The 27,453-nt window shown below is 37.7% G+C and overlaps 1 protein-coding gene across 1 annotated transcript; it reads right to left on the reverse strand.

Moving 5' to 3' along the window:
• Positions 1-1,633: 1,633 nt before the first annotated feature.
• Positions 1,634-25,708, reverse strand: EXOC5 (exocyst complex component 5). Its single transcript, XM_026849532.1, has 17 exons — positions 25,619-25,708; positions 21,989-22,136; positions 21,412-21,606; positions 17,163-17,227; positions 16,695-16,723; positions 16,433-16,542; positions 15,907-15,951; positions 15,667-15,807; positions 14,488-14,570; positions 13,809-14,018; positions 12,474-12,621; positions 10,212-10,320; positions 9,383-9,503; positions 8,505-8,591; positions 5,720-5,828; positions 4,470-4,685; positions 1,634-4,007 (listed from the first exon to the last, which is right to left on the reverse strand). Exons 2-17 carry the CDS (start codon positions 22,091-22,093, stop codon positions 3,819-3,821), a joined length of 1,962 nt encoding a protein of 653 aa, XP_026705333.1. The 5' UTR covers positions 22,094-22,136; positions 25,619-25,708; the 3' UTR covers positions 1,634-3,818.
• Between the last annotated feature and the right edge of the window lie 1,745 nt (positions 25,709-27,453).

The raw sequence follows: 27,453 nt of genomic DNA on the forward strand, positions 1-27,453 counted from the left end.
TCATATAAGAAAAACCATCACCTCAGTCTGCTTTCCCTATGCGTGATCAGTTCAACTGAAATACTAATCCCAATTCTTGCCATGAAAACTTAATCCAAAGAGCACTCCTGTGTTCTGGAATTTGTCATGACCCCTAAAGCCAAGTACATGAGGTTTCCTGTCATGGACAACACTGAGTTGAGAAACATGGAGGTACAGACTTCTGAAAAATGAGCCACTGTGTACCCAACCTGTGAAGGAACCAAACAGGCCTCATATTTGTCAGGGCACTTTGTAAGATGCAGCATTTTTGCCACATATTTGCAACAAACATTTTCTACAGAAACGGAACAATCAATTCAGACAACACTCAATCACATCCCGCCAGTTAAACAGCGGAGGATTGCTCCTTGGGCAACTGAAATTGGGAGTTATCCCTGGCTGTTAAACACTGAAGCAACCAGTTGTGAAAGCTAAGAGAAAAAAAACACCAAAAACAAACACAAAACCCAATCCAAGTTCTCTTATTGCAAGATAAACTGACCTGCCTCATGCCAATACCATGCCATTCTCAAAGCAAGCAGTCACTTACCATTCTCCAGATCACTGTAGTCTTCAAAAGAAAAAAAAATAATAATAATAAAAAAATCTCAGCTCTAGCAAATTCTTCTCCCTCCACTCAGACTGCGTACTGTTGATGCATTTCAACCCCTCACGCTGGAAATAAGCAGTGCTGGCGTGCACAGCATCACTACCCATCCGTCACAGATGTACACTCGTGTACGCACAGCCTCTTCCTGTTGAAGCCAAGTTTGAAGATGAACGAACAGCTCCACGGTGAAGTATTTTAGCCAGTCCCTCTCCTCGAGCTCACTTCATTTCAGGGTGGGACGTGGCTGTGGAGATTTTAATTCCAATCCTGCTTATTCTCCTAGCTGGATGTGTATGTCAGGTTTCTATTCATCACATTTTAACCTCCTCCTTCCATGTGCTATGCTACTCCATTTAAAACTGCTTGTTCTCTCCATATCCTTTCAGTTCATGTCATTATTTTCAATATAAAAATCTTATTTTTCCAAGCACTTCCATTACCCAATTTTTGATATTTTTGTGTTGAGAAGGACTCTTACAGAACACCAACTCCTTCCTACCCTCTCTGCATATGCAAACAGAATACAATACCAAATCACGTTAATAAATTACAGGACTTGTAAAAACACAGCTTAATTTCCAGCCTGCAGTAGTTTACTGCAAGTCCATTTTCTCCAACTGTAGACAAATGACACACACATACACAGACACCTCTTCTCAGGCATTCGTTTGGCTGCCAGCCTGTTAAATGCCTACATTCTGGGAGTGAACATTAGAAAGGCAATACTTCAACTCATTACATGAACATTAAAAGGTGCATTTGTATTTTGAATAGTACTTTATCGTATTTAGAAGCCACTGGAAATATTTTCATAAATTATATGCTGTAAGAGCTCTAAACTTAAAAATGTGTGAAAATTATAGTTGCCCATCCTGATCCAACTTGTATTGTAAAGTAAACTTACTGACAGTTTCCTCTAGAAATAGAAACTCTTTCAGTGTGTGCATGGGGATGTTTTCTGAACAAAGGGGAAAGGGAAAGTTCATACCAGTGATAAATTCGGTCAGTAAAATTACTTTATTTTTGTTTTAAATAGAAGGGCTTATACAACTGAGTATAAAGATATTTGAGGAACATGGAAATGAAAAGAAAAATGTGTCTGAAGGGAATTCTTTTTATTGAGGAAGAGTTTACATATCTAAGTTTAAGTATTCACCTACTTTTTGCTGCCTCCTGTTAACAGGCATAATGAAAATATTGCACTGAGCATATGCATGGAAAACACAGCTAATAAAGCAAGAAGTATGGTAAATACATTTCATACAACCTTAAAATAATTCAAACAATCATACAATCAAACAATCAACAAATTCTGAAGCACTTCTGTGATCTGCAATCTTAAGATGATGTTCACTGTTCTGAAGCGTTTACAAATTGACACTTTTTTTTTTTTTGTAGAAAGTTTTTGTATTGGTTAATAAAACCACAGCCTTAAAATTGTTGGCTTTCAGTTACAGAGGTAACAGAGAGGTATCATCTGAACTCACATCAGAGCTTTTGAAAAAAAATGGCAGCAGTACAAGCATGTGCCTCCTCCAGTGTCCAAAACTCTTTGTGGCTTTGCCATGGCCAAGGAATAGAGCTACACAGCTCAAAGCAGCCAGTCTCCCCGAATACTTTGAGACAGTCTGGCATCCGTTCCCTTGTTTACTGACATAATGCCCTGCTAAATATAAAATGAAGCAGAAGAACCTCAACTAACCAAGTTCCACGCAAGTCTGTCAACATTGACTCCACCTGGTAACTCATTAACAAAAGAGGAAAATAATTTTATTTGACCAACCCATGAAGCAAATTTATAGAAATTGAAGATGGGAGAGAAAGAAGTTTCCATTACATACACTAAGCCCACAGTAGAAATAAAGTGTTACAGATGATTTGTTCAGGGACGATGTAAGTCAGACTGAAAACACAAACCGCAGCAGTTCCAACCTGCTTTCCACAAGAGCTCATTCTGAACAAAGGTCTATTTACAACATTTTTCAACTGCTTGTGGAAACGCTGCCCCCAGATGTTTCAAACATCACTGTTGCTTCAATTCACTTATATGCACACTATGGATCCATCTCAGAAACTCTTGAATAAATGCTGGAGCACAACAGACATGAAAGTAGCCTGTCTCCAACATTAAAATTATGATCAGTGAAGAGAAGCTTTTGCACACTTCAACATCTTATATTGCTCAGGCACTAAGGATCAATTACCTTCAGCACGGGAACTTTCAAGTCTATGTTTTTGCTAGAGACGGTGTCCATTCTTCCATGTATGAAAAACTGGGCTACATTTCATCCTTTCATTTTGTTATAAGTTTGAATTTATTTATATACAAAACACGAGGCAGGAGAAAGCTCTATTAACCCAACAATGGGCACCTTCACCTTGTAATAAGGCGGCCTTAGGCAAGGCAGCTGCATTTACTTTAGGAGCATATATAAAATTCAGTGTGCCGGTACCAAACAGAAACAATAATGTCAGATCATACAATGTCAATACATTCTGGTGGGCCCTAGATTTTTAGGTACAAAAACCCCCCCAAATCCAAAGAACCAAAAAAACCCCCCAAAACTTTTCACCACTTTAGTTCTGTTTAGAATGCTACACAATGAATAAATTACATCTTTCTGGGATAGTGTTGCTTTTACTCCTACATCTCAAAGAAATTCCAAGCTAATTAATTAGAGCAAGAAATTACATTGAGCAGGATAACGTTTTAAATGAAAGAAACGACTTAGAAACACCAATCAAAGATAATTTGATTATGATTAGCTGTGCTGAAGTCTAAGTCATTAAAATTGATGAAGAATGTTTTTACACTGGTCTATTCTATGTAATCCATTACCTACGCTATGCTCTGTAGTTCAAGTCTAACAAACAGTATCTGATAATTCAATATTGCAGACTAAAATACTTTCAATGCACCACTTGCTTTCCTACACCAACATGTTTCCAATAAAAAAATTCAGTAGCAAGTAGATTTGCAAAGTTCTTCAGAGAACTTTAGCTTACATGAAATACCATTCAGATTTTTACCTGCTCACCTTTGACACAGTCATGTTTAAATATGGCTGCTGCTTTATTCTGAACACTCATTATCCCACAAAAGCTACAACCATGGTTTGGTAAGAAATCATTCCCTGTGCTTTCTAACTGAGGCCTGCCCAAAGGTACAAATTTTCTTTCCATGCTCTCAGCTGAAGTGACGAGCAAGACGAGCAGACCTATAATCAACACGCAGCTGAACAAAGGAGTGAAGGATGTTCTTGTCCAGATTAGCAAGTTGTTCTCCTGAGCAAACTTGCTTTAAATTATCCGGGGCTACAACAAGAAGATTGCAAAGTGCATGCAAGGTATCAAAGAGTTGTAACACCAGTGCAATCTGTGGTTAAGAGAAAAGAAAAAAAAACAGGTATTAAGAGTTAAGAGTTGCTTCAAGTCTTATAAAACAATGTTCATCTAGATCTTCAAAATACTCCCTCCCAACAGAGGATTCACATCCATCATTGCCTCCTCACATGCATAAACATATGTAGACACACACACATATACATCTGCAGGCACACAGAGAGGCAAATTTATATGTAGAACAAAATAATGCAAACTCAGCTTTTCTTTAATATACACATGTAGCTGGCAAGCAACAAAATGCTATCAGGAAACTGCTCTTTAGGATGTGATAAAGAACTGCTGGTATAGTAACAGAATGTGTAACATCAGTATATAACATGGTGGTGTTCAAACAGAAATAAACTATTTCTATGAAGAAAAAAAGTCTGCTTAAAAATAAGAGGCCTGCTACTAATTTCGACATGACCATTCATCACCAACCGTACACACTTACCTTGAAGTCTTTGGCACACTTTCTATATTCAGCCACGTCACAAATAGCTAACATGCCTCCCATGCAACTGTAGGAATATTGCTGTAGGTGTTCATAGATAAGTCGATGAAAACGAACTCCAAGCTCCATCAAAACTGTGTCCACATTCTTACCATCCATAGAATTTCTGATCTTTTCCACCTGCTTTCTAACATAGCCACAGACTTTAACACAAGCCTAAAGAAAAAAAAAAAAAGGTAACTTACTTTCTAGAAATCTGTTCTTCTCAAAGTGGCTTCCACATCATAAGCTGAATATCAGTCATTAAGTCTTTAAAATTCCCACAACACATCATTGAAATTAGTCATTTTCCAAGTAATAATTTGCTAACAGTCTTTTATTTGCCGCATAAAGATGCAAAAATGCAAGTAGAAAGATGGATAGAAGACAATATTCAATTAAGTTATAGTTTGTATCAGTTCAGAATAGAACAGTTTAATTTAGGCTTTTAATTCAAAAAGTGATCAACCACGGGGTGGCAGGGGTAGTGATTAAAAACCTCGTCAGCTGCCCCAAGAAACCTAAATCAACATAAACCCAAATTACCAGCCATACAGGCATCTTCACCCTTCCCACATCATCTAGACTCTACATTCTACTGCTCCACTTCTCCCACTCCCACCTGGCTGCAGGCATTCAGGCAATGCTCTCACTTCTTCCCGTTGCCTGTAGTTTGTTCTCTACTCTTTGCATTGTCCCCTAACAGGAGCCTAACTGAACGCAGCAGCACAGCTCCCACAGCCCAGGATTCAGACAGATTTGGTGGTAGACAAAACTGTTCTGCAGCAAAGACTGTCTGTGCCATACCCATGATGCTTTCTCATGCTCCTGCCATTCTAAGGGGAAAAAGCACCCAGCAACTAGAGAGAAGTTGATAACTGATTTTCTGAAACCGATAGCTTAAAGCTAATTATCAGATAAAAACCTTGTTCCAAATCTGGGCCTCTTGGGAGGGGAACGACTGTGACAGTTTGTCCAGCACCTACTGATTTGTGTCTGACACTAGATACAGAACTGCCAATGTTCCTTTTCAGCTGGAGAAAATAGTCCACAACAGAGCTTGGAGGTGCTTAGTGCAGAATGGAATAGCTAAGTAAATTAATTAAACGGGCATGTCATCTAATGGGTATTTTGGTAAGGAACATCTTGTACCTGATAACACTCATGAGCATTTGGAGCTATACCTACGAGCTGGGACTTAGTTTACTTACATTAGTATACTGAATCAAAACATTGTTTTCATCCTCTGGTTTAAAATCTGTCTTCTTTTGCTCTGCAGCCAAGATGTGCTTCATCTGTCCAATCATACAATTCAATGTCCTTTAAAGTTACAAATACAGATTGGGTTTTGAAGGCAACATTTTAATTTCCTTGATTTTTATCTTTACATATACTGATATTATTCTATACAAAAATAAGCATCCTAAAGCAACGAGGAAAAATACCCACTACCTATCATTTGAGTAACCTACAGAAAACACGCTAAAAGCAAACATCTATTTTAAGAAGCAAGGGGTGCTAGGACGTGTCAAAGGAAATACTTCATTTAACAGACATGCACACACATATATGCACACTCTACTGAAGTTGCAGTGTAATTCTATAGAGAAGATACACTTGATTTTAAGTAAGCAGTTAGAAAAAGGAGAATCAGCCAAAACAACCCCAGCAACACTAAAAACTTTCTGCCAAGTTCAGTGTCTTGGAGCACAGCACTCAGCATGTTGGCCAGGTGGTTTTAAAGGGGACACATTAACTGTAAGGTAATCCATTCAAATCCAGCTCTTCAGAGAAATTGGATAGCGTTTAGGGAATTAGAAAGCCAAAGGAAGCATTCCAAAGAGTTTAGCAGAATTAGATCACATCGTGTATTACTCAGAAGCAAGATTCGGAAAACTCTTAGAAAACAAAGGAGGATGAAAAAAAAAAAAAAGAAAAAAAAAAGGAAAAACCTCTTCCTTCACCAGAGCTTAGTATTTCTGTTCTCAGAAATTTAATAGTTTTACTATGTCGTTTCTTTCTCCCTTATAGGATTTATCTTTTCAGAACATTACCTAAGGTCAAGGCCCTGGTTTACTTTAAGTCCAAACCAAAGGTCAAACAGCAAAGCAGCTGAGAGAGGCCACACACCTCTCAGTGCCTACCTTTGCTAGGAACCTCCCTCTGTCTCCCCCCTCCCCTTTTATTTTTCCTCTCCCTTTTCTTCACTTCCCTCAAACCTCCAACCTCCCCGACAAAAACAGAGTCAAGGCTACTACAGGCCTTGAAGGATTCAAGTTGGGATGAAGGGGAGAAAGTATATATCCAAAAACTGAATAAACTCCTTTATTTTCTATGCATAGAGTTCAGACTTGCATTCCAGGTGTACTTCATTCAACAACCCACATATCATAACGAATATAAAGAAATCATATATTGCATTCTCCTTCCATTTTCAATAAACATTTCCGGAAGGCTGTTTACACAGAACACACACTGAAAGAAACCAGTTGAACTAATTTTGTTTGGCTAATAAATCATTTTTACAGAGGTAGACAATTGCTATGAATAGCATTCAAGAAGCTGCTATTGGACTTTTTCAGACTGGATAATGTTGAAGCTATCAACTTGTAGAAATTTGCCTGTTGTTTAAACACAATCACTCCTTTAAGCAAGATAATCAGTTCTCAACAGCAACAGTGGCACCACAAAGCAGCATGTGAGCAGGCACACAAACACATTTTACTTACAACATTCATCTCAAAACTAATCTTTTATATATGCCAAAGCACAAATTTTCTTGGAATTCTATCTACAAACCTGTGAACATACCGTTTTTCAACAGGGACTTGTTCTCCTTATTTTGATTTTTAAGAGACTAATTATTTTACACAAACAGACGGAAACTACTGTAATGCTGATGACCAACCTGTCTAGATCTAAGCTTTTGGCCTTGATGGTTTAAGTACTTCAAACTGCGTGTTTAAACCTCTAAGGTTACTCCCAGTAGGAGTAATCTGAATTGCCACTTACACATCCACTTATCTCCACCTTTCTTTTTGCACCTAGAGAAAACGCAGGTGCAATTATTATATCAAATCTCTTCCTCATCTCTCTGCAAAAAATAACCAGACACAAATGCAATGCTCGTTTTTCCTACACAGTGCTGTTCTCATCCCTCTCCAGTATGGTGTGATCCTTAAAAAACCTCAATAATAACTTCCAGAGTAGCTCTTGTTATACACAGGATGGCTTACTTCCATTACTGCAGAGAGAAAACAGGCACAGAAAGCTTAGGTAACATGTCCTAGGTTGACTAATGCTACCTCAAAACATGTGAACACTACATGCTTCCCAGACCAAAGTAGGGCATTAAACAACAATTGCTAATACCAGGCATGTTAGTTTTTTATTATCCTCTGCTGCAAAACAGCTATGACTTTAATTTACAATCTTTATAGCTATCCACTCATTTTTATTTGGAGAACTAGAAAAAAAAAAAAAAGATTAAATGAGTCAGTCACAACCTCAAAGCAAGTCAATGTCAGAATCAAAATTATTCCAGGTCTAGAGACTTCTATGACTAGGTCTAATCCACAGCACTGCACAGATTGAAGCAAATCATCTAACCTATTTTTGTCAAAGTTTGCTCCTAATGGAAAATCCTGCAAGTCTTTAACCTACTTCAATCATCATTTCTCCTTCTCTTAATGTAGAAAAAAAAGTAGTTTGAGACAATAAGGCAAAACTGAATTACTGCACTCAGTCATTCCAGAACTATTAATGGGTCAGAAATCTGCCACGGAAAACATGACCCTCTAAAAAAAAAAAAAAAAAAAAAAAAATCTAAGTTTCCTATGCACAGTATTTCATACTTATGGATTTAAAAAATGTTTTAAAAAAAAAAAATCAATTTTGCATTCAGAAATAATTCAGCCTTAAAAGGAAAGCTAATGAACATCACAAAGGAGTTTTACAAGAATTAATGATTAACAGAAAGTTTAAATCTCTACTTGCCTATCAATGCCCATATCCAGCTTTACTTCCATTTGTTCTATGATATCCTTTTTCTTCTGAAGGCATTCAGATAATTTAGGAGAAGAACTGCAATAGTACAGAGGGTTGGGTGTGTGACAGTTTCAAAATATCGTAACAAATTTCTCTGCTGGGTCTCCTACTTACAACAGGACTTTGTGAAAATTTCCCATCCCATCAGAAAGGACAAGTTTAGATGGAGTTAACTGGCTTCAGAACAACAAATCAACAGCCTGAACAGCCACCAGACCCTGAGGAGGATGTGCTGGGCGCCAAAGGGCAGGACTGCAACACACTTTGGGCAGCACTGTGCTACTGAGCAGTGCCTCTCGGCTCCTGCCAGCCCCGGCAGGTGAGCGAGCAAACCCAGCTTTTCATACACAGTAATTGCCAGCACGTCAGCGTGTGCCACCTCCAGCGTATCCAACCCCTGGCTCCCAGCAACACAAAGCTTCCATGGAGTTCACCTGTGGCTCTCAAGGCATGGCCAGCTGCTCCCCCTGCAGAGCCTGTGAGGTACCCCCAGGAGTCCCAGCAGCCCTGATATCGCCAGCTCACCCCAAGGTGCAGCCACAAATCCCCTCTAGTCCTGGCCTATAATGCAGCAGTGAGGTCTAAGGGGCAATTTGTGCCTCCTCCCCATCAACACTCTTGGTGCTCACTCTCTCCCCCATTAGTTCTCCAAGGTACTGACTTAATTCTCCTTCTTCCCCCTCCCATTATGACATTTTATCTTCGCACATCATCAAGCTGAACCGCCCCAAGAATAAACTCCTCTTAACAGAGATGAAGCTTGAAAAAATTGCTTTCTTCACCAAAAATGACATTCACAAAGGAAACACCAATCAAACTAAAGGTACCTGATCAATGGCATCAGATGATCATTGAACTGCTTGTCAAATAAATGGAAAATAGTATTGGCTTGGTGGACAACATCCAAGAAATAGAGATTTGCGTTCTTTGAATCAGAAGAGGGAATGCCTAAAGCAAAGAAGGTTTCATTAGAATTATAACGATATGCAGTTCCTGTAATTAGCATGATGACTTTTTAAATATGCAGAATTTTTCCATGAATGCTTAAATCACAGGCTTAGAGTTTCAAAAATTTACCATGGTGCCATATATAGAATACTTCTCATAGCTCTATCAGGTAATAGCCATAAGCACAGAAATATATCTTGCTTTTAAAATTGCTGAAAGCCAAATGGAACAGACAATTTAAGTATTTCTTCAGAACACGTTTTATGCTTTCATGTAGGAAAGAGTTTCTCACTATCAAGATGTTAGCTTCTTTAATACAAGCAGATTTCTTATTTACTGTCACTCTTTAAAAATGCCCAAGTACACAAAAAAAAGATGGAATTCTTATAAAATGTAAGACACTAAGCCTTAATATACAAATATTCTCCTGCTATGGCACAGAGAACAATTAATGAGCTAGGGAATGCTGATATCCCGATTTCTGTGACACAAATGTTTCTGAAGACAGTAGCACGTTTCCATCAGCGCATCAATTTCCCAAACGGAAGTTACACTTCAGAAGACATTAAATGCTGACTCCCAAATACACAAAACAAATTTAATTTAACCAATACATTCTGAACAAGGCCAATCAATAAGGCACAGCAAGGACCCGCAAAGATCAGCTGTGCCAAAAGAGATGAAATGCTCAGAAAATATTACACTCACCAGCAAGGCCTGTTTCTAATGCATAATCGATGTGTTCAGTACATAAGAACTCTACAAGCATAGAAAAAATTCTGAAAGCATTCTTCGGTAAGTCAGATGGATCAGAGAGCTTTAAAAAAAAAGAAAAAAAATTATCCTAAAGGTCAGTTCTACATACATTTGAAAGTTTATGCGATATTGCGTAGGGGATAAGCTTAAAATGTAACTAGTATTCCAGAATCACTAGAATTCTATTCTAAATGAAAGTATCCATACAGAGAACTATTCAGGAAGAGCCTTTAGTATCAATAAAACCCTTCACTATTAACAAGTAAACTGAAGCTTGCGTGCCACAGGATGCTACAAAAAGCAAAAGTATATTATTAGAAACTATTTAAAGGAAGATATTAACAGTCCTTAAAAGACAATTGTCCAAATGTCATCTCAGGAATTACCTAAACTGCATACCACTGAATTGATGCTGGGCAAATGCAGACAGAAGGGATGACCTTATCCATACCCTGCCTTTTTTCTCTTTTACTAAGCTTCTGCCACTGGCCACAGTCAGAGACAAGACACTGGGTTAGATGGAACTCCAGTTTCACCCAGTGCAGCTTCTTTTATCACTGTCACAGTACTGCAGAAAAAATAATACAGACTGAACCTCAGCTACATTTATCACAGTTCAGCTGGAGTCAACGGAGCATGAAAATTTTTATTAAGTGAAGTAATGCCCACATATACAGGGAGCATCTGTACCTTCATGAGCTGTAAGCAACATGGGATTTCAGACAGCAACCTGTCAGTAAATCCCTTTTCTAAAGAAAAAAGGGACAGGGCTTTTGCACATAAGAAACACGGCTTTGGTTTTTAAGGAATTATGTGAAGACTTTATGAAGCTATGAGTAAGAAAGATTGTAATTTTCATAACAGCACACCCAAAGATTTCTGCATTCTGTGTCCTGCTTCTGTATTCCCCCAAAAAAACAAAACAACCCCCCTCCCCCCCCAACAACAAAATACCATTACAGAGATTTCCAAACACTGAAATGTTTCAATAGATGGCTATGTTCAGAATTACCAACTTATTTTTCCTAAAGCAGTCACAGTTGGGACAGACTGTGTATCTGCATGTATCTGTCATGCAACATAAATACTACAATTAGTTAGCCAGGGACACGTTTAACTTCTGCTTTGCAAAGTGAGTTGCCATGACCACAAACAAAACCCTAGCAGCACGTAGGATAACAGAGAAGTTATACACCTGTAATTCTAAAAATCCCCTTATATGCCGAGATCTATTTAGCACTGGTTCCCACTAACACATACAACTGGTTTCAGACCTTGCATGAAAAATTGTGTTTCCCCACAGGAAAGATTTAAAAAAAAAAAAACAACTAGTTTGACACACTTAGAAAAAGTTAGTTTGTATCATGAGTTTAACGATCATTTCTAGCAACTACCATATTGAGAAAAACAATGATCTAACCTGCCTGTCTTGCAGTCACTGACTTTCACCACTAGGAAGGTGGTCATCCCAGCGTGCACAGGTAACAGTGCTGTACCTGTATTCTCTTACATCTTTGGCCCCTCTAAGTATTATATTAAAACTTCTAAACATATAAATTGTTAATGTTTTCTGCACTAATTTAGAATGCCAGAGGAATTAAAATTTGTTCAAAATCAGCGTAGTTAGCTGACAAAAAAATTCCTAGCGTATAAGTTTGTAATTAAGTTTCAAGGGTTTTCCTTTACACTAAAGTATCAGAGAAACAATAACTGACAGGCAGTATAACCAGCGATGTAATCAGAAGGAAAACATACTTTTTTGTCAGACCAAAGCATTTAAGGAACAGCAGAGGGTTATCACAGTAAATCACGTTAAAGCTTTTTGTTGGCGATATTCTCTAACGTTAGAAGAAATGGCACTTGACACAGGAACACATCTGTTGAACTATTCTCTATATTACTAAAGAAGGAGAAAAAAAGTTACACTAAAGGCTTCTCAAAGTCTTGGGCCTAATTTAGTAAGAAAAGCAGTGTTTAATCCTCCACACTTTTTCAAAAAACAGACAGTATTAAAAGCCACAAAATACAACTAGATCAACATTTAAAAAGCAAATCCTTAAGTCTCCATCATGACCCTGATTCAGTGAAAAATACAAAAGAGAATTAATTTGTTTAATGTCTTTCCTTTCTTCCTTTAACTGAAAATTGAACCTCAAGATTTAATTTCACACACAAAATTATATCACTAATGGAGAGCACAGGGAGCAAACTTACCCTGTGACACCTTTCAAAAGCTTGTTTAGTTTCTTGCAAAAGGTTAACCACCACTTCTTGTGACAGAAAAGTTTCTCCGTGCGTGTCAATACTTGGCCCCAAAGGTAAGTTTGTACGTTGCCTTATTCTCTCTTTGAGGTCTTGAATACTAGAATAAAGACATACCAACACAAGATTTCACTGGATGGAAATTTTGAAGCTCAAATTCAACAGTTATTTAGAATATTTTAGTTGTTAATTTAAAAAACAGAACCCAAGACACAGTTTAGGATATGCAAGCATTAAGACAAGTTTTGCAAGCTTAAAAAAAATTGCCAGTAAATGCAAAACTACCACCTCTGATCCCATGGTCAGCTGTGTTCTACCACAGCATGTTCACACCATGGGACCAGCTATTCCTCACTGTGGAGCGAGAGTAATTTCAATTGAATCCTACGACACTTATGCTCTACGGACAGTTTAGCCTCCATACATTCTGTCACACTGCACTTTCAAAACACTAATGAGAGCTTTCTATCTCATCCACGCCCACAAATCCTCTCATCCTCATCCACTATCTCAGTGGTCCTGATCCAGTCAAGCATGCTCCAACACATTTCCATGCATAAAACAACCCATAAAGTCACTATGACCAATTTAATTTTCCCCAAGAAAATTAAATTTTCATCTGGTTTTCTAATTCATTTAACTACTTTGTTGTTGCGTTCTCTCCAAATCACTTCTCATTCCTGACACACTGAACCCAGTAGCTCTTTGAAAGGTGCAGTAGTCTTATAATTTCTGCTTCACACAAGTTTTAATTCTTCCTTTCCCACTTCTGACTAGTCCTTTATTAGTTTCTCTACCCTGAGGATAATGAAGTCTTGTTTTACCTTTCTCTAAGTCCATTGCATCTTCTGGGCTCATTAAGAGCTTTCTCACTGACATTGCTATGGTCTTTTCCCCTTCCTAGGTCTTGGGAGGGGACCACAAGACCTGGGCAGGTGAAAAAAAATGTATGCTTTTAGATACACACATATACATGCTTTAGGTACCTTAATTTTGCTTCAGTCCTTTTGTGGATCTGGATCCTAAGTTGAAACATAGGTTTAACTGGTATTTTTCATTTCCCATGAGCGTATAAATACCATGCATCACCTTTCACATGTACCAAGAGCAATACACTTTTTAGCAGAAGTTAACATAAAGTGACAGCAAATTATAAAATAACTGTAGGTCAATTTAAAGCTGGCTCTTTTGCAGTTCATCACTGTACATCTGACATGGCAAACGCTATGTTTATCCCCTTACCACCTCCCTTCCGTTTTAAAAGCAAGAAGCTTCACAGAAACTTACCCTCCAGTGCCAATGGACCTCTTCTGGTGGTTTTTGGAATCATAATAGCGTTGCAGAATCATAGCACTCCTACTTTTCAAATAACCAATTTCCACCTCAATGTAATTCTCCAAGTAGGAAATGAAAATGGATTTGATAAGCTTAGACAAGAAAGTCTGCTTATCAGTACCCAAGTTAAATTCCATCAATTTGCTTGACAGATTAGTAGTTCTTTATGCAAAAGAAACAAAGAAGGAGAGAGGAGGAGAAGGTTGAATTTGTATGAATTACAGCATTACGTGTTTATAAAGTACACAGCACAACAGAATCCTGATTGCGATTAAGACTTCTAGCAGCTTTACATTTAAGTAAAGAATTTCGCATAATTCATGTTTAATTACATACAGTGCAATTGCAATCAAGTAAGTCACCAGTGAGATGCCAAGGACTGGCTTTTGCACAGTTTTAAAATTACTCTCAAAGATCACTATACTAAATACTTCCCATTAAAAATAGGAATGGCAATTTTAAATTTTCTTTAGGAAGACAATCATCGTAAAAGGTTAATGGCCATAATTTTTTTTTTTCAATTTTTATGAGAAGTTTACATACTCGGCTTTTCTTCCTACGTCTTGATAATAAATTAATCTATTACAAGGGAATATCTACAACAATAATTTCATCAACAATATATAAATACCTTGTATATAGATCATAGAGATTCTTAAGATATTGTTCTGCATCTGATTTCCTGTGTTCTTCTAACTGGTCCTTTACATAACTCTGTAAAATTTGGGTACATCTGTTAGAAGATTAACAAGCAACCACAGGTCATACTCACTACTTACTGAATTATAAGTAGTTCACTGCAAAGTGTCTATCTTCAGGTAATTTATATATTCTTTGGGTTTGAAACTGTAATTTACAGATCCTGAATTATCCACAGATAGAGTTAAATGCTTCTTTCAGAAGAAAAATGATTTAGTAATATAAAGCAGTAGTGTGTGAAGCAAAGACAAAAGACAGATTGCTTTGAAAATGTGTTTGACCAACAAACACAAAATCCCCCTTTTTAAGAATCAAAAGCACTGGGGGCCTAGGGGCATTTCTGCAGTTGACAGTAAGCAAAGGAGATACTTACATATTTGCTTATCATAATACGTACACAAAGCAGATACAAGCTTAGAGTCTTCTTGTCATTGAATATTTGGACAAAATATCATTTACCATAAAATACCAAGTCAAAACTGACACAGAAATTTGGAGTTGAAACACAAGCTCAATCTCTACACTATAAAGGAGAGTAACATCTATAGGGAAATTGCTTTTTGAAGTGAACAGTCATGTTGTTGACTTTACACACTTAAGTGAGTGTATTTGCAGGATGGAAAACAACATTTTAAAATATTCCAGACTTTCATATAAATATTGCATTAGCTGTGAGACAGGATTCACAACATAAGTTATTTTCACCTATTCAATGCTAACCTCACACACGAAAACCAATTCCAAGAACGAACAGATTAAAGATACTTATTGAATGGGAAACTTGTTTTCCCAACATATTCTTGATAGGGGGCACACAGAAATTAAATATGCATATGACATCTTATGAATTACCCAATGAACATACCAATTTCCTTATAATTTTACACATTCAATTTGAGTGTTTTCAGTCACGCTGTATTCAGAGCACAAGCAGCTTTATTTGATATAGGCTTGATTATCTCTCCGAATTGTTACAGAGCAATCAGCTATGATTCTACCTACTTACACAAGATTACAAGTACTATAAATTCTCATTAATTCTTATTAATAGATACAATATTTTGGGATGAAGTTTCCTCAATGAACTTCAACACATTAAAATTTGAAATACCTGAAGTTTAACTTCAAAGATATTCTGAATGAGTTTGGCTAGCACAGTCTCTGGATTGCTAAAGACTTCTCCAACTTGCTTATTCACTCGTTGGCAGAGAATGGCTGCATCTTCAAAGACATCATTCCTCAGGAATGGACCCTAGGGTTTTAGAAGCACAATTCATAATATATTTACAGCCACCTATATGACTAAATGAATCAATACCCAAAGAGATACTCGTAAAACAAAATGCATTACCTCTTGACACTGTTTTATGTACACATCAACGCAATGGGAGTAGCCCTATGGAAGGAGCAAAACAACTCAATGTTAAAGCAGGTTGTCCACACTTTCAGATTAGAATGAAATCGAGGAAATACAATCCTTGTGGAAAGTTACTGCCAAAAAAATAGATCCATTGAACATATAGACTCTTTCAAACCCATTTTTGTTAAAAACCTAATATAACTTCACTTATCACCACTCTACAGGTATATACAGCACAGGTTTCAACACTCCTTCTCAAGCCTGAAAGTCAGTTCACACACAGACAAGAAAAGATTATCTTAGAATGGTCTCTACTAGCACTGCCTCCAATCCCCCATCGTTTGCCTTTTTATTCCCCTGCATTTGATTTCAGATGGAACATCGTGGTATATTTAAAGTTATACATGTTATCTGATACAGAGGTTGTGCCCATGCAAATATGTTCACTTAAAACAGATGCTTATTCTATTGTGTACTGTTTTATTTATGCACTTATATTAAACCCCTCAATTTTTACCTTAAAATGAAGCAAAACTGCTGCTACTTCTCTCATTCTAGAGATTTCGCCTCTCCGTTGTGCACTGGTAAACTCTTGAATTAGCTGGCACTCTAAATCATGGTACTTACCTGGAGAGGAAAGGGGATAACAACAAAAATCCATCAGGCTACGTAACGCAAGCACTGACGAAAACTGTAATACCGACAGCACTGCAAACTTCTTTAATCATCTTTAACAATTCAAATATAGGAATATGGATTGAACTGGATAGATAACTTACTTGCTATCTTTGATTTTACTTCAGAAAACCTGTTAACAACACAAAATAGCATGATTAAATTCAAATCCACATCACGAGAAATCATAGGCATCCTAGGTCATGAGCAACAAGCACTCTACTTAAATATTAAAAAATGGAACACAAAGACGACAGAAAAGTTACATGCTTTATATCTGTAAAAACCTACAAGCATCTAATTTAAATCTAGCATTAAGTCAGCACAGCAAAATTATCCCATTAAAAGTCTGTTAAGCAGTTTAGGATGTGTACGTAAAGATGATCCTACAACATGAGTGCGTGAACACAAATCTGAGAATAGGGGAGAGAGAAATAAGCACACAATCCATCTCAAAAGCTACATGAATTGTCAGCTTTTTTGGTGTTTTGCTTGACAAGTGAAGCATCAGAAAATTATAGCTATGTGAAGAGCTTTTATTTTTTAAAAAAGATGTTCAGATAGAATTTTACCTGTCAAAAGGCAGTTCCTGTGCAATCAAATGCAGTTTCTGGATAATATCAGCTGCCTCTTTAATCTGTTAAAACATGACACAATTATTAAAGGTCTGATTGTGGGCTATTCTGTTCCTCCCCCTCCACCATTCAATTTTGATACACGTAGTTTCTATTTCTAAAGCTGGTTCGAGTTGATATACCCATGGAAGAGATCAGCTCCTTAAAGTTCCTGTATGTACTTCTACGATGCTTAAGGTACTTTTTTTAAACGTAAAGTTATATAGGTCAAAGCATGCTAAAAAATCTTGTTATATGTTCACACTGGGCGTGTCTGTGTAGGTGTGCAAGCTGCCTGGAGAAGTATCTCATCACTGCACTACACTGATGTAGCTATACAGCTCACAGACCAGAGATTCCTCAGGGCTGGACTGCTCTAGCTGCATTCTGATCTAATCTCATGAAAATCTGCAATTTTCCATCTGGGGATAAAACATGTAACTAACACAGAGCTGGATGAACTACACCATTATATTTTACAAGTGATTAGATAAAAGTCATACTGACTCATACCCAACCAGAAGAGATCTCCGTTTTGCTCAGAAGTGAAATGGCTAACAACCCTTTCAGACAGGTCAGGAAAAGCACTGGGGAATTCTCGGCAGCTGATGAAATTATCCAAAAAACCTATGACAACACTCAGCATAGCAAGGGGAAGAACGGGAAGGAAGCAAATCAAAACAGAGCACAGTTGGAGTACTTCACATTCTCCAAGGAAGGAGAAATGGAAGCTGTATTAGAAATTATAAACTCTGAGGTTGAAAGCAAAGATCAAGATCAAAGCCAGTTAATCATACATCTACAAAATAGGAATAGTGGCATGAATACAAAAGCTAAGAAATGAACATGGCATGCAAATTTCTGCTCTGTCCTGGACAGAGCAGAATAGTAAAATATTGTTTATTCTTCCACGATCAATCAGCATGGGAAGTGCACTTACGTAGCACTTAGTGACTGTTTCACTTGGCTGACTAAAACTATAGGGAACACCAATTTGAAAATGTGGGGAATGCAGTTGGTTGCAACCGAAGCTCAGTGGATTTAAGCACACAGCATTGACTGGCCCAAACCACACACAGCTCTGGGATGGTTTTACATGCTTTATTATGCTGTCTTGGTACTGGATGGCAACTTGAAGGCCTCCTTTGATGAAAGCTCTAGCTACTACATTCAAGGAAAACTTTTGTAAGTTGACACAATGGAGAAGGTGCAGTTTATCCTGTTCTTCCTGTTAACCATGTTCCAGGGAACTGGAGTGAAAGGAAAAGAAGTAATGAAATCCTATTCTCCCACCACTTAGAGCAGGTTGGGCTTAAAACTTTTCAAGAACAGAACAAGACACACAGGTAAAAATACAGAGAGCATGGGCATCATGCTAGGTTGGATGTTCAGAAAAAAGAGGGGCTCTCAAAGTATATCCATTCTGCTTATTAAGAGCAGCTTATGTTTTGAACTGTCAGCTTACAATAGCCTCTTAAGTCAAAAGCAGCTACGCTCCTCAAATAAATCCAATGAAACAGCAGTTATTTCTGTTAGCTTACAGTAACCTTAATACCTAACAATTGTCATCAATACTGATGTCATTAAAAGTCTATATATCAGCAGTTATTCATCAATGTTACAAAAAAAGACACCCCACAAACACAGTACTTTCTTTGTCTCCTCTTCAGGCAATAGCCGTTAACTAACTTTGATTCTTAGATTTTATTGAATTCAAGGGTCTTTTCTTATGCACAAAAGAAGCCATAACAAATCTGTTCTCCATGGTTTCTGCTTAATTTTGGACATATTTAATTTTTAATTGAATCAGGTTTCTATAAACTATTAAATCAAAATAAACAGATTCTGTAAAATACAACTTAAAGGCTATAAGATATCTGGAAAAAAACCCTGAAAAATCACGAACAAATATATGTCAAAAGATAATTTTAACACAAAATATTTTTATGAACAAGTTAAAAGGCATAATGGAATAATGTTGAGTTTAGAACATAAATGGAGAAAAGGATGTAAGAACAATAGTAAACACAAACACAGGCCAATGCTATTGCATGATAAACAAGTGAGCTACTAGATTATTTTGACAGTTTAATTGTTTTAACTGGAATGATTTGCTCACTTCAAGACTTTTCAGTACAGAAGGAGGACTGATTACTGGTAGTGCAAGAGAAATTATAAGGATTCAGAGGATGAGGACACACAATCTATAGCATGGGACAAGACAGCAAGGAAAAACCATCACAGAGAAGTGAGATTGCTCAGTACAGCTAGGAAAAAGTAACGTGGGAAGCAACTTGAGTGTAGGAAAAAAAATGAATCCAACAGATTTTAAGAACTGACACTACTGAGAAAAAACATGAATGCCATAGGAAATACCTGCATTATAATTCCTTTCTTGCCTCTACTTTCACAGTATGCCCTGCCCTCAGATCTCAAAGAAAAACCCACACTTGTGACGGATGGCATAGTACAAGGAAATAATAACATCTTCCAAAACACTATCTAAAACCCACATCAGTTCAAAGATCATATGACTGACAAAGCATTAAGGTTTTACATTTAAGAATATTTGTTACTATCTCATACCTTAGAACTATTTTTAGTTCAAAGGCGCATTAAGATGCAATAGCACATGTCTAGGCAGGTTGTTTTATAAACACTGATTCTACTTATTGCAACTAGGAGGTAAAAAGTTACAGAAAACAGTACTAAGCCACCTTCACTGAAACTAATCTCTGTAAGGTAACTCGTATCCAGAAAAATCTTGTTTGTGTTCCCACACATTCCCTCTGAAGACTGGCACTAGAATTCCAGCCTTTACATTTGTCTTCCTCCAGATTTGCTGAATATCTTATTATTCTTCAGGGTATATAAAGACCAATTTGTTTACCGATTTCCAGGTTTACCTGATCTATCTACCAGCTTTTTCAGATTCTCCCAGAAAAAGTACTATGAAACTTTAAGTAAAGCCAAAGTTGAATTCTACATGAGACTCTTCAGCAAACAATACATAGTTTTCTCTAACTTATGCTTTATTTACCATGTTACCATTAAGTGTTTTTAAAATGCATGGCTTATTTCTACTGAGAAAAAAAAAACAACAAACCAAACCTCACACAGATCTGGAAAAGGCTGATCACAGAAGAACTTCTGTTATGTTGAAAACCTTTCTGTTTTCCTTGGAAGTCAGATAAGGTTTTTTTGTGTTTTGTCTTTGATTAGGGCAAACTATCGACTGGTAATTACCATATATCCCCAGACCATGAACTGAAAGTCACTATGCTTCTTGGGAATACAAATATATGAGATGATTCAATTCACTTCCCTGAGAGATACCTTCAGATCAGTAGAGAGGGGATCACTGATTACCCTGTTCTTGGGTTCTTTATGAGCTGCATTTCAAGCACGTATTTTTAGTTGAACATGCAAACCAAGTTTTTGCTGTTCCCACATACTGTAATTTTTTCCTGAATACAATCATACCACTGCACAGAATTTAAGAAGAATGATTCTTCAAGACACCTCAAAAAAACCCCCAACAAACTAACAACTTTATTTTTTCAAACCACATAGGGAAATCTAGTATGTGCCCTTTTGCTAAAAGCTGGACACTTTTCCTTCAGTTTATTTCTATTAGCCACACCATTCAGATTATATTTGCTTCATGAACATACTCTTAAAGCATAACAAAAACAAAATGCTTGAACATTTCTTTGAAGTTTTCCTGCCCGGTTCCTCTAAATTCAGAGGGTGGAGACATAACCACAGGACTATACAAAGACCAAAGGCATGCTGTGACAAAAAGGTATCCAGGGCCAGTGGACTGACCCAACAGAGTAAAGTTTCACAAAGAAGTTGTATTCAAAAACGTTCTGCATTACAGGGTGGATCTGAGGCAAGGGGTTCAAAGGAAAAAGGCAGATATTGTATGCACTCTGAAGTTGCCCTCCCAGAGTTTCTCAAATCTCTGATAATTTCATAAAATGAAAAATGCCAACATTGCCACATTAAGCATCACTGAATACAAATGCTTTATCAGCAATCTGCAGCCTAGTGTTGTTAATTTACATTTCAGAACAATGAAACTTTAACAAGTCAGTCACTCACTGGTTTGAAGTCTGACCATGGTAAGTCATGGTAGCAGCTTGTAATTAGGGCAGTACTGCTTATTGCTTTGAACTGCTTTCATCCCGCTGACAGCTCTTACCTTTTCAGAGTTTGTAAAAACATCAGACTTCAGCTCTCCATCCAGAAACTCATTAAAGTATTTCATCAGCTTCTGAGCCTCCACAGCCCGTTGCCGTGGCGTGTTTACCCCCTCCAGTTGGTCGCCAAGGTGACAGACCTTAGTTGCTACATAGCTGATGTGCTCATCTAGTTCTTGGAAATGTTGGAAGGCAACCTGGGAGAATATAGGCACGGACACAAAACTTATAATTTCCATTAACTGTACTTAAGAAAATTCTAGCTTTACTTCAACAAGCAGCACGGTGAATGAGGGCATCAGCTTTCCAGGTGCTGTATCTCAGAACCACTAATGAAGTACACACAACTGCTTAACATTTAGTGTCTTTAAATTGTGAAGACTCACTACTTTCAGAATAGCGAACACTCATTAATGGAACATGCAGATAAGCCCCCTTTGACAGGGGAAATTGTTTTCCATCAAACCCTCTTTATTTTTATCTCAAACAGTAGCACGCTGCACCAAGAAATGTTAATAGAGCACATGATGCTTTTAAAATTTGCACAGCTTAGCACTGACTATACTCTTTAGATTTTACCTGGTTGCTTTTCTGCAGCTCTTGTACTTTCTTGGCAAATTCCTTTGCTTCTTTCTGGCATTGCTGTTCTAGTTTCTCCACCTTTCTCTGAATCCTTTCATCCATTACCTGTAATTCTTGGATATGATTTACAAATTCTTCCAATAATCTGATTTAAAATAAAATACAGACTTTAGTTTAAAAGACATTGTCTTCTGCAGAGAGTTTAAAAAAACCTCAAAAAACCCAATCTGTCTAAAAGGCTGATATAATCATGCCGAACTTGCAAATGCTGTTTTAAACTATACTACCCTGGCCATATAGAACTCCATGCCTACAGAAAAGCTATGTGATCACGTAAATAGTAGGTCAGGGGAGAAGGGAATACCTAAATAACAACTGCTCAAGAATGTGGCTCTGCCACAGGTACAGAAGTCCATATGTCCTCATCTTCCCTGAATAAGTCTCATCAGGACAAAGAGAGAATAGGCCAGTACATCCCTTCAATGTAAGGGCTACAACAGGAAAGCATTTTCTAACTGTACATGTCACTGTAAGCTTGTAAATCAGCATCCTATTAATAGGTAATTAATACAATCATATTGTCTCATAATGTTGTTTTGGTTATAACCACCTGTTGTTGAAGTCAGTTGCTTCCTGACTTCACTTCTTTTCTTCCTATAACATAAACCATTTTAAGGTTTTTCTGCCCTTTCCCAGCACTTTGATTTTTCTTTCAGACTCACATTTTACTCTTCCCAAACACAGTACTTCTGAATGCATTCTTAACTTCCTCTATTCTTTTTCATTCCATTCTCAATGTTTCTCATTTTCTCATTCCTGCTTTTGGCCATTCTGTCCCATTCCAGTCACCTTTTCAGTTTATACTTTTCTAAACATCCCAGTCACTGATGCTCAGGGAATGAATTACTCCCAGATCCTCCTCAACCATAAACCTCATCCTAGTAAATGAAAACATATGAAAGATTTGAGAACTCTACTGTCCACGTTTAATGTCAAAGCAGAAAAGGAGAGAAAGTGGGAAACCCTTCCAGGGAGATATTTCTAGACTACTCAGGAACCTGCATTTGCACATATACAGTTCAGAAGGTATGCTGGGAACATGAAGCCCTTCCAACCTGCAGTGCTGCTCAACAGCAGAATGAGCACGCTGCTCCTCTCCTGGCTCCCCATGCACAGACTACTACAGACTCTCAGCAACCAGAAGGGAAAAGTAGAACGTATTATTCTAACCTCACACAACTCCTTCCCAGTAACAACTACAGTACCTCTCTTGGCCAACATCTAGAGCTTTCTCTAAGCAACACCTAAGTGATACTAATGTGATTCTCTTTAGTTGCAAGGAGGATCACTGCATTTTCAGTTCTAACTTCTGCTTTTATTGATTGGCTTTTACCCTGCCGCTTGGAGCATGTGATCGGCCTTTTTGCCCACTGTATTAGTCTAAAAACCTATTTCAAGTTATATCTTTTACAACAGTAAGTGCCTTAAAGGCACAAATTAAAGAAAACTGGATTGGGGCAGATGTTTTTAACATCTTTCCTCCACTTCCTGCTTGCCAGAAACCCAAGAGCAAGCACGTTGCACTAGATACCGCAGAAAACCACAAGGAACAGAAGTATTTTTAAAATTAAATGATAGTAAGTGACACAAAGCATACTTTCAAACAAAAGCCTAGAGAAGTGCAGATAGTTTCTATTCATCTCAACAAGCTGATTCAGTTCAGTTTAGTGTTTGGTTTTTTTAACAGGTATTGTGCCAATCAGCACTTATTCAGCAACAGTACTCAATATAGTGAGAGAGGAAAGAATGCTCCAGTAGAAGAGGTAGCTGCTGGGCAAGTTTCTCAGAATAAAGACTCCAACATTCTTCCTACCAAACAAAAGCAATCATCTTTTAAAAACAGAAAAGAAAAAACATACACCAAAAGGTCTGTTTCTTTTTGGCTCCCTGCCCAATACTAGAAGATCCCACAAGAAAAATATTTACTGTTGTCTCCCACTTGTCCTGAAAAATATGGAAGTGCATCACAGAAGTTAAAACCAGCAGAAATACAGAAGATAGATTAAAATGAGTTGGCACTGGTACAAATCATTAACTATCCTAAAGCATATACTAGGCACAACTGTAGACATAAGGCAGAGGAAGCAGTGCCGTGTATTTCCATGCTTTTTCCTGCTTAAATCACAGGCATAGGATACAGACAGTCCCCACACTGAATGTCAAGGGTTCAGCATCTTGCTGGAACTCCAATAATATCACTCCTCTTCTTGCATGCCTCCAAAGAGCCAGGCTACTCCAGAAGGAATGTCCTCTGACCCTGCTAATGAAGCATTTCATATTTGCTTTTGAGTAACAGCTTGTCTATGAAGTTAGCAATTTCTACACTTCTTAGTTCTAGCTCGTGTTACTACAAACAATCTCAAGCTAAAGTAAGATCATGTGGATGAAAAGTCACTAAGGAACAGCTATTGCACTTCCTCATCTCCCAAGTTATAATTGTGTAAAAAATGAAAACACTTAAGATAATTATGTCTCTAGAAAAACTACTAATACTGGACAAAAGCTAAAAATTAGCACTATGTGAGTCACTCTTTTCAAAACAAAAGATCCAGAGGTTTGGAGTAGAGAAGCTCAGATGTTGAACACTGCCGTACAAAACTGTGCATCCGAGCTGCCAACAAACCACGCAATGCCAGCCCAGTAACCAGAGAGCTGCCTCCTTAGGGTGAGGTTTCCCAACAAAGCCAAGCCAGCTCACCACAAACAAGGGGAAGTCCTGCACCCCCTCCTCCTTCCCCTAGCCTAGCTTTGCTCTCCCTTGCACACCCATGTTCCTTCTCACCACCAGCTCACACACACACACCACCTCTTCCCTTTTCACCTGCTCCCAGGCTTTTCCAGTACCCCAAAACAGCTAACCCAAAAAGGCAAAAAGTTATTTCCCTTTTTTTTTTTTTTTTTTCTCCTGTCAGGTTAGTTTTCTGGCATTTCAGTAAATTAGATTAGCTTATGATGAGATCACGTGCCTACAGCTAGCTCAAGATGAGCCATCACAGTGGGCAGCTAAGAGCAAGGGAGAGAGGCACAAGCCCATCTCCATTCAGCAGCAGCAAGCTGTTCATTTGATTCGGACTATACCACACAAATTCATTTTAAAACAATATAAGCCAACATTGCCCTGTTCCTGCTTTTCTTCCCACCACACCTGTTTGTGCCTTTTGTTTGCACCAGGACTGTGAACTACTGGGTCTTACAACAAGCCAGCTCTGGGAGCTAAACTAGCAAGAAACTCATTAAATTGACTTAACTATCATAGCAGTGAAGCCTCATATTATGCTTTAATCCAGCAAACCTAGTGCTTTGGAACATTCATGTCTGACAAGAACAAACAACATCAATTCTCCTTCATTCAAAAGGTCTAAATCAGAAAGTGACTTTCCCTAGTCTTGTTACTGAATAATTGGTTCAGAATAATTGGCTCATGGTCACAAATTCTAGCAATTCTCCCAAATGAAAACCTCCTTGGACAAACACCAACACTACATACAGGCTTTTTTTGTTATATGTGTAATAAAACAGTGCAATTAGAGATACATTCACTTTGACCATTATGCAATTTTATTTTACCTTTTTGGATCAAAAGCTTCTCCACCTCTGGAACCTCCTCCAGGTGTTCTCCATGCCAGGCGTTCAATGTATTCATCTGCCACAAAAGGCTCCTAGCCACAGAATAAAAACTCCTTACGATGTGCCACAGCAGGTTGTTCCTTAAGCAGCTGCTTACACATTTTGAAAGCGTTTAGAAGCTTTACTACCATCAAAAGCAAGTACAGTGCTAACAATTACCCCATCACCTCTTATGTTTATATATTTAATATAAAGAACACAGTTCTTAATATGGTGGGTTTGAACATCTAGTCTGTAGATTGCCAGACTACTAGCAAAGAATTTGCTGCAGTTCTGTGACGAGTTGGCTCTAAACTATCTGTCCTTATTTCCAGGTGAGTTTATGGCTCATCAGTGCAAAGCGTCTGAACCATGCAGCAGCCACACTGATTTCAGGTATTACATCACGACACCCAGCCATCAGCTGTGCAGCAAATCAAGTGGGAGAACTGATCTGTCTAAAAAATTATGTGGCAAAGTAAGTTTTCTTTGCTGTCACTCAACTCTCTGATGCAGTTCACAACATGGCATCACAAGCAGAACTGACCAAGGCACTGCCCTGTGGCAAAAACAGTGAGTGATTGCCACTGGACACTGTGCAACATCAAACTGCAGCTGCAGAAACAAAGTAGATAAAAAGGAAAAAAAAACCAAAACAAACAAAGCAAGCATAAAAACAGGTAATTGACTTGACTTTCCCAAGGAGGAAAAACAGGGCATGAGTGATGCTAAAAACACAAGGTTACTCAAGTTTCTTCCACAGTATTTGCTGGATCTTCCACAAAAATACCACACAATGATGAACAGTTAAGATTATTTTTCCACCCAGCAGCCTTCTGAAGGCAGAGAACTCATTATAAAACCAAAAGCTCCTCTCTTGGTTAGCCTAATACTTAAACCAGCTCAAACATTTCTTCACACGGTTAACATTAAATACCCAAAACATAGCTCAACACCCATATTTTAAAACACTAGAATTTATCACTTCAGGATCACTGGTAATCTAGTAGCATTGTTTAAGCTGCCAACATCAGCACATCTAAGATCAGTAAGCAAAGTATTCTCACAACCACCAGAATTTCATGGAAAGCGTTTAAATTATACAAAGCAATGGTTCTAAAACTGCAAAACACAACCCAGCACAGAACCAGAAGTGGCTCTGGTTAGTAGTGGTACTTGCCACAACTCATTTCTGATAATGAAACATGTGAACATGCCACCATTGCTTTTGAGAAAGTTGGTTTAAAAAAAAGAAAAATACTAAAACAGATCCCCACAACTACCAAATTGGTTCTTGTATCAATAGGTCTGAAACCTTGTCAGAAGTAATAGGGAGGGAAAAAACAGCATTATAGTATTATTTTAATAACTAAAACCGAGGGTTAGAAAGCAAATATTGTCAGTTCAAGGTTTGTCATTCCTCAAAAACACATTATGCTCTATCCAGTCAGGCCCAGCTATTAAACAGAAATATACAATTTTTTAAAATATACCTCAACATGCTGAATCATGCTAGACAAAATAAAAGTTTCACCCTTTAAACAGATGATCCCATAACTCCTCACTCAAAGACTGAGTGAATTTAACTGTGTTTCGCTCAACCTCCTTGCTTAAGCTTCAAAATAACTAGATGATACCACATATAAACCACCTCCCTACAGGTCACTCATCTCTAACCCAGTTCTTCCTGATACACCATGTTTATTTTCCTTTCTGTGAATCCTCGTCAACAAAAGTTATAATGCAGTGTTTTCATACCAAGTGTAAATTCTCTCCTGATGTCATCTTCACATCTA

The sequence above is a fragment of the Athene cunicularia genome, assembly GCF_003259725.1.
Source record: "Athene cunicularia isolate RWA chromosome 5 unlocalized genomic scaffold, athCun1 chr5_part1, whole genome shotgun sequence".
Lineage (NCBI taxonomy): Eukaryota > Metazoa > Chordata > Aves > Strigiformes > Strigidae > Athene > Athene cunicularia.